We start from the raw sequence: 7,796 nt of genomic DNA, 5'->3' as shown, positions 1-7,796 counted from the left end.
CAGAGACTTTAACATGTTTACCACAGGAAAGGACCGTGGGGAGAGTGCAGGAAAATGAGGTGGGAGGAGAAAAATCAGCCATGGTCTCATTGAGTAGAGGGACAAACTCGAAGGTGTGAATGGTCTACTCTGTTCCTATTTCCCACGTTCTTGGGGAGTCATTGCCATTGTTCAGAAGCCCAGAAGGTGATTCACCTGCTGCAGCTCCAATGAACAATAACCTGATTGTGGCCGTGATTTGATTATTTGGGTTTAATGAGGGATAATTATTGCCCAAGGACAGCAATGCTGAATACACACCATTCAGGAGACACTGGGGAAATCCAAGTAGTTAATGTCTCCTCTGAAAGTTGGTGTTCCCCTGGCCATGTAGCCCACTCTCAGTACTGAGCCTTGGCCTGGCTTTATTGGCGAGAAAGGGATATTAACCATCAAGCCTTCTAACTCTGAGAAGGGAGGGTGAAGATGGAGTTGTTTGGTGCTGCACTTTCAATGAGAGTTAGCAAAGAGCCTCACCTTGCTGTCCCACCCTCACAGGCCCCTTTCCGAATCAGACACTGCCCTTGTTGCTGAACCCAAGCCTACCTGCTCCTGGTACCAATTGTCCAAATCTTTTTTATTCTGGTCTGCAATCCTGGCGTAACTATCTCTCATTTCCTGCAGTTTCACAGCCATATCAGCAGGAGGACCGGAGTCAACTTGGACATCGATATCTGCAGTCTTCTGCTGTCGCAGCATCCTCAGTTGCTGAAGAAGAAAAAGGTGATAAAATGTTAAAACACACGACCTTAGCATCTTGAACTACGTGCTAAATTGTCCGCTTTTTATTGCGATAAGAGTGTGGTTGCTGGAAACAGAAAAGGAAGTGTATCGTTAAAACCTCAGCCCTTAATCGTTACGATGCACTGATTTGTTGTTGACACATGTACTGAGATACAGTGAAAAGTATTGCTTTGCATGTTTTATAGGCAGATCATACCAAACAAAATGCATTAGGGTGGCAGAACAGAGTGCTGAATACTGTGTTACAGCCACACAGGAGGTGCAGAGAGAGAGAGAGAGAGAGAGAGAGAGGAAGCTGAGAATTAACATTTGAGAGGTGTGTTCAAAGGTCTGATGACAGTGGGGAAAGAGCTGTTCTTGAATCTATTCATCAAACTTTAAGATCTTCTGCCTGATGGAAGTGGATGGAAGAGAGTATAACCGAGGTGGGAGGGATCTTTGACGATAATGGATGTTGCCCTGAAGCAGCGGGAAGTATAGATGGAGTCAATGGATGAGAGGCTGGTTTGTGTGGTGGACTGGGCTGTGTTCACAATGCTCTGCAGTTTCTTGTGATCGTGAAAAGAACAAGACACATGCGGCATCCACACAAAATGCTTTCTGTGGTGTATCGACATGCCGAGTTTCCTTAGCCCCCCGAGGGACAGGAGGTGTTGCTGTGCTCAAGGCTTACAGGATGTAGCCAACAGAGAGACCACAGTCCATGTTGCCCTGGCCAAAGGCCTTGCCTAGCACCAGGTTCATAATAGTGATTGAAAATACAATTGGAGAGATATTCAAACAGGATCAGGTCACCCCTCAGCAAATGAGGCTGACATAAGGCATGGAGATAGCCCCATTCTGAGATCGATCCCATCTTCAGCCAGGGTCACCCAGCAGAGAGGGAGACAGAGGGAGAGGGAGGGAGAGAGACAGAGAGAGAGGGAGAGGTAGAGGGAGAGGGGGAGAGAGAGAGACAGAGAGAGAGTGTGTGTGAGAGAGAGAGGCAAGGAGGAGGAGACAAGAGTGTGTGGGGGAGATGGAGAGAATGCTTTGCTGGGATTGGGGTGGGAGAGGGGAGTGGAAGAGCGAGTAAAAGAGACTGTGTGACACAGACTGAGTGTCCGAGAGAGAAGGTGAGACAGACAGGCAGTGATACAGGAGGGAGATAGAGAGTGACGCAGAGAAAATAGAGAGACACAGAGAATGTGAATTTGTTTGATACAAGGACATCTTGGGATCCCACCTCTTCATGGTCCTTCTTTAAGAAGGCAATCTCGTCCTCCAGCTGAGCAATCTCATCCACCAGACAAGCCTGTAAAGACTGGTAGTTGTCCTTCAGTTGGCGGAGTCCAAGAATATCATTCTCCACAGACTGTTTCAGTGCCAGCTCGGATTCGTACCTGCAACAAACAGAGGAGTGGAGAGAACAAGATCAGCCAGAGCAGGTTCGAGAGAGAAAGATGAGGAAGCAGCTGCACCTTTCAGGATGGCAGGGAGATCACCGCAAGCTGGAGAGCGAGCCAAGCTGCGGACGGAGGAAGGAACGTACTTGTTCTTAAAGTCTTCAGCTGCCAGTTTAGCGTTATCGATCTCCAGTGCAATCTGGGAATTCTGCAACACAGCATCGAGAATCTGTACAAAGTGAAAAAGGGACAGTGGTCAATCAGAGGGGGCAGGGACTCCAGCCAGTGTGCATTTATATAGCAACCTAACTAAGGGGTACATCAACCAACCAAAGCTGGCGTGAAGAAGAGGGATAACTAAGGGTCAAAGAGGAGGCTGGGAGCAGAGCCCGTGCCATGGTCACATGATGCCCACACACACACAGGCACTATGCAGTGTCTCAGAGTGATCATCCCCTCTGTGACCATGTGTTTCGGTGAACACACCTTCAGCTTGCCCGAGTGGGGTTGGGGGAGGGGATATAAAGTTGCGGTCAATTTCTGTTGCAAAGTTCTGCACTAGCTGTAAGTTACCTCCGCAGCCACCTCAGCGAGAAGCTGGAGAACGGGTAACAGCTCTTTTCAGGCCAAGGTTTGCTCCTGCTGTGTGCGCGCTCTGCAGCTTTGTAACTAACTCCTCTCCACAGCTACATTTGCCCTCCCCCTGCAGGTATTCGAGGTTGTGCTGGTCAGGCTGAGGAAACAGTTGTCATTCCCATAGCAAGGTCAGATTTAGGTTGAGCTACAAATCAATGAGGCATACACAACTGGCGCAGGAACAGACCATTCGACCCCTTGAGTCTGCGCTGCCATTCAGTACAATCACAATCTGTTGGTGAGATTTCAAATTCCACATTCCTACCTATGCCCAAGTCAGCCCGCACTCGTCTGAGCTCCCATGGAACCAACGCTGTCAGAGATTCTCATTTCCTCTTGCAAGTTCAGGCGGCCCACCCTTCATTGTTCTGGCACAGCCAGTCCCAAAGGAATGACATGCATTCCGTTACCTTCTTGCAGTCTTTCTGTGTGTGTGAGTGAGAGATTCCGAATCTGATCTTGCACTCAGAGCCTAGCTGATTGCAGAGCAAGAACGGGAAACCTACCCCATCGCACCCAAACTCAACCTACTTCACTACCTGGAGTTCTCGCTGGTTTGTTAATATCTCCCTCTGAAAGGTAAGCAGCCACAAACATGAAGGCACCAACTGCATTCAATAGTGCCTGGGGCAGTCTGTAGTTAACTAACAGGCAGGCTCGAAACACAACAACTTCAACAGAAGACAGTGCCAGCTTGCAAGCAAGGACGGGCATCAAGCCTAATGTCTATCGGTGGGGGAGTTCACAGGGAAGAGGAGACATGACCCATAAGTAACACCAGTGAATGATGCACACCGGTCATAGAGTTGTACAGCACGGAAACAGACCCCTTGGTCCAACTCGTCCATGCCGACCAGATATCCTAAATTATTCTAGTCCCATTTGCCAGCACTTGGTCCATATCCCTTCCTCTTCATATATCCATTCAAATGCCTCTTAAATGTTGCAATTGTACCAGCCTCCACCACTTCCTCTGGCAGCTCATTCCATACACGTACCACTTTCTGTGTGAAAAGGTTGCCCCACAAGTCTCTTTTAAATCTCACCCTAAACCTACACCCTCTAGTTCTGGACCCCCTCACCCCAGGAAAAAGACTTTGTCTATTTATCCTATCCATGCGCCTCATGATTTTATAAACCTCTCTAAGGTCACCCCTCAGCCTCCGGCGCTCCAGGGAAAACAGCCCAAGCCTGTTCAGCCTCTCCCTGCAGCTCAAACCCTCCAACCCTGGCAACATCCTTGTAAGTCTTTTCGGAACCCTTTCAAGTTTCACAACATCCTTCCTATAGGCAGGGGACCAGAATTGCAGTTGTAAATCTTGCCGTGCCGCCTCCTGTGTAACTGTTTCCAAGTTAAACTTGGTTCGGATAACTGTCTAGGTAGAGTTGAGGGTCAGATCGGCCACAGACAGGGTGAGATGGAGTCAATGGGCTGAACTGCCCACGTTTTCCAGGATCCAGGGTTTTGGTGATAAGGCGGCAGAGTGGAGCTGCGGATTACCAGGTTAGCCACTGGAATGGTTCAGTAGACTCGATGGGCTGAATGACCTCATGCTGCCATCTCCTGCGGTCAGAGAAGATCTCTCCCTTCCCAGCCCCCACCCACCACCCGCCAACCCCAATCTCCCTTACCTCCTTCTGGATGGGTTTGAGGGTCTGGTCGTAGATAGACCAGTCGAAGCCCACGATGCTCCTGGTGCCGTACTCTCGGATCTGTCTCTCCAGCTCCTTGTTGGATTCCTCCAGAGACTTGACCCGGCCCAGGAAAGCGGCCAGGCGTTCGTTCAGGTTCTGCAGGGTGTTCTTCTCATTGGAGGTCAGGGCGCTGCCACCCAGCAACATCGCGCTGCTGGAAGCCAGCCCGCCGGCCGAGCGGCCGAGACCCGCGGAGGCGCTGCTGTAGCCTGTCCCCGAGCCCACTCCGAAGCCCATGCCCCCGCTGTAGACCGAGGTGGAGATGGATGGTCTGGTTGAAAACTGATACATGCTCATTGAGGATTGCACGGGTCTCGAACGGCGGACACTGCCGCTGCTGCTGTAGATGGACTGGGTTCGATAATTCCCTGCCATGGTGTTCCACACAACAGCCTGAGAGAGAGCAGCACCCTGAGCAACACTCACACTCAGCGACTCTCTTTTATCGCAGGCACCGGGGGGTGGAAATGAACCCCCTCCCACCCCACCCCACCCCTGGACAGCACACCCACTGCCTGAACCGATTGGCTCAATCCCCACACCCACAGCCCTCCTCCTTCCCTTCAAAGGAACATTCCCCCCCAAAACCAAAAAAAAAATGGAAATCACTAGACAGTGCTCCCCACCCAGCGGCTGGGTGGTGTCCCCGCCATCCACGGTCTGATCCTTCCCCACCCCATACATACCACGCCCCTCCACACAGCAAGCTGGGTGGGGGTGGGAGATGTGGGGGGAAATGTACAAGTGGTGAGGGTGGGTGCAGGCATAAAGGAAGGAAAAGACACAGTGTTCCTGACCTCAGTCGGGGGCAGGCGCCTTGATCTCACCCCTCCCTGGGATTCAGTTGGATGCAGGGGGCGGTGTATCAGGGTAACTGGGGAGGGGCTGAAAGAATGGAAACGACCAGGTTATTAATCGAGTGTTAATTTTACTCAGTGGATATTAATTGTGGTCCCACTGTTATTCTGTAATGTGGTTTTAGTGATAATGACCCTAGCTTTGAGCCAGAAGATATAGGGGTAAGGTCCCACCTGCTCCTAAGGTCTCTGAAAAATATGATTAAGAGAAATTTACATATATATATATATATATGTTTCATATCTAGGAGCTAACTGAATGAGGGATGGGTAGAATGTGTAAATAATAGTTTCAAAATCAGCAAAAGCAATGCTTCCACAGAGCGAAGATTAAATGGAAATAAACCAATGTGTTGGAAAAAATCAGCAGGTCCGTGGAGAGAGTTATGACATTTGACAGTGTAATTAGACAATTAATTTTACTTTCCAAAACAAATATACATTTTTCACCTTCTGGGATTTGAATCCGGATCCCAAAGCTTCAAGCTGGAAAAGTTTAGGTTAACTAATCTACTAGCATTCCCTTCAAGCCACACCTTGAACTGCTGCTGCAGTCTGATTGTAATTACTGGGGTCTGCTGAAGCTCCAACATTGACTGGGATAGTGAGAAGTATTCCGTTGATCTTTTCTTCAACAGCAACGACTTGTATTTGTAAAGGTTCCATACAATAAATGAAATGCCCCCCCCCCCCTCCCCATCCCTGCCGCACACCCACACAAACTTTGTTATCATTATTCTGTTCTGTCAAGCAATCGAAAGTTAGGTTCGCAGTAGCTCTTAAGGACTGCCTTAACAGGGAAGGGAGGGCTTAAAGAGAGTTTTCGAGGGGATTCCAAAAAGAAATTGAAAACTGGATCCACAGCAGGGGCAGCGGTCACACGTGAAATAAAGGAAACCAGGAGAGTCAGGGAGCTGGAGATAAAACATGAACAGTTTCCTGTCATCTGAAGGTGAATTTTGTCCATTCTAAGTTCCAAAACTTGAAATTTGTGAAGTGACAACTCATACTTCTTTGTAGCTGCTCCCAGCAACCCCCCACCCCCACCCAAAGTTCCAGGCTGAGTAAACTTGACCTCATCCAACATTCTGCAGCCCAAGTCTAAACTCGCCCCGAATTCTGTTTCCGATCAGCCTACGTGTCAGAGACCTGAATTGGCTCCAGACCAGCTTGTGTTTCAAATCTTTATGCTTTTTTACAACAGTTCCCTCACCCCTTCTCTCTCTGTAATCTCCACCTCTTAACACTTCTCCCAGATATCAAGATACTGTGGTGCCAACCTTGATTTTAATCACTCCATAGTGGCTTCTGTTGTATGAGCCTGAAGCTCTGGAAGACCCTCCTTACATCTCTCCTCCTCTCTCTATTCCACTTTCCTCCTGTAGGACACTCCTTCAAACCTATCTCCTTGACCAAGCGTCGGGCCACCTGCCTTAATATCTCTGTTGCTTGGTATCACATGGTGTTTTAGAGTTTCCCTGGAAAGTGCCTTGCCATGTTTTCTCATGCTAAATGTTGCTGTAAAGTCTGTGGAATTTGTGTGACGGGTGTATTAAGTATGAGAGGGAAAGAAAAAAAAACATTCTGGTTAGTGGGTGGCACAGTGGCACAGTGGTTAGCACTGCTGCCTCACAACGCTAGAGACCCGGGTTCAATTCCCGCCTCTGGCGACTGACTGTGTGGAGTTTGCACATTCTCCCCGTGTCTGCGTGGGTTTCCTCCGGGTGCTCCGGTTTCCTCCCACAGTCCAAAGATGTGCAGGTTAGGTGAATTGGCCATGCTAAATAGCCCGTAGTGTTAGGTAAGGGGTAAATGTAGGGGTATGGGTGGGTTGCGCTTCGGCGGGGCGGTGTGGACTTGTTGGGCCGAAGGGCCTGTTTCCACACTGTAAGTAATCTAATCTAATCTAATCTAGTTAACATAGGGAGGTAGGAGGCTCATGTGGTGCATAAAGACAGTATGAACCTGTTGGGTCCAATGACCTATACAGCAAAATCATGTATAATTATTGGGTGAAAGAGTTACTGATTTTCAGGAGTGAACATATCCAGAGGCAGTAGGATTGGTATATTCTTTAACTCTCACTCGGCATTTTGTTCAGGGTTTCTTGAGGCTGCACAATGTTAATCTTGCATACTGAAATAACTCCACATGGGCCCAGTATCCTGTCACCAAGTCACCCTTTATTTACACAGGGACAGTCCTTGACTTTTGTACTGCCTCCGACAGAGTCAGGCCCCAGAATGTCAGTGCGTCGGATACTAACTATTTTTTTCCCATCACCAGGAAGAAAAGAAACACCCGAATGCCAGTGATAAGCAGTGCCCTTCACATCAAAACTAACCTTTGTTGTCTGTCAGCCAAGGCTCCCTGATTGGACCAGCCCCAATCAGGGAACTCTTATTCTATGATGTCCAGCGGGCTGACTTAATTCCAATCA

The 7,796-nt window shown here is 48.9% G+C and overlaps 1 protein-coding gene across 1 annotated transcript in view; it reads right to left on the bottom strand.

The window, feature by feature from the left end:
* The window catches only part of LOC122552196 (keratin, type I cytoskeletal 18-like), an 11,227-nt gene extending 6,269 nt beyond the window's left edge, over positions 1 to 4,958 (bottom strand). Inside the window, exons 1-4 of the mRNA XM_043694791.1 lie at positions 4,437 to 4,958; positions 2,315 to 2,397; positions 2,009 to 2,165; positions 586 to 747 (exon numbers count right to left, since the gene is read on the bottom strand). Of these exons, the coding sequence (XP_043550726.1) occupies positions 586 to 747; positions 2,009 to 2,165; positions 2,315 to 2,397; positions 4,437 to 4,874 (840 nt within the window). The 5' untranslated portion in view covers positions 4,875 to 4,958. The remainder of the gene's footprint in view (positions 1 to 585; positions 748 to 2,008; positions 2,166 to 2,314; positions 2,398 to 4,436) is intronic.
* Positions 4,959 to 7,796: the final 2,838 nt, after the last annotated feature.

This window comes from Chiloscyllium plagiosum, chromosome 8 (assembly GCF_004010195.1).
Source record: "Chiloscyllium plagiosum isolate BGI_BamShark_2017 chromosome 8, ASM401019v2, whole genome shotgun sequence".
Taxonomy (NCBI): Eukaryota; Metazoa; Chordata; class Chondrichthyes; order Orectolobiformes; family Hemiscylliidae; genus Chiloscyllium; species Chiloscyllium plagiosum.
The sequence above is the reverse complement of the archived record's forward strand: the minus strand, read 5'-3'. Positions and strand labels throughout refer to the sequence as shown.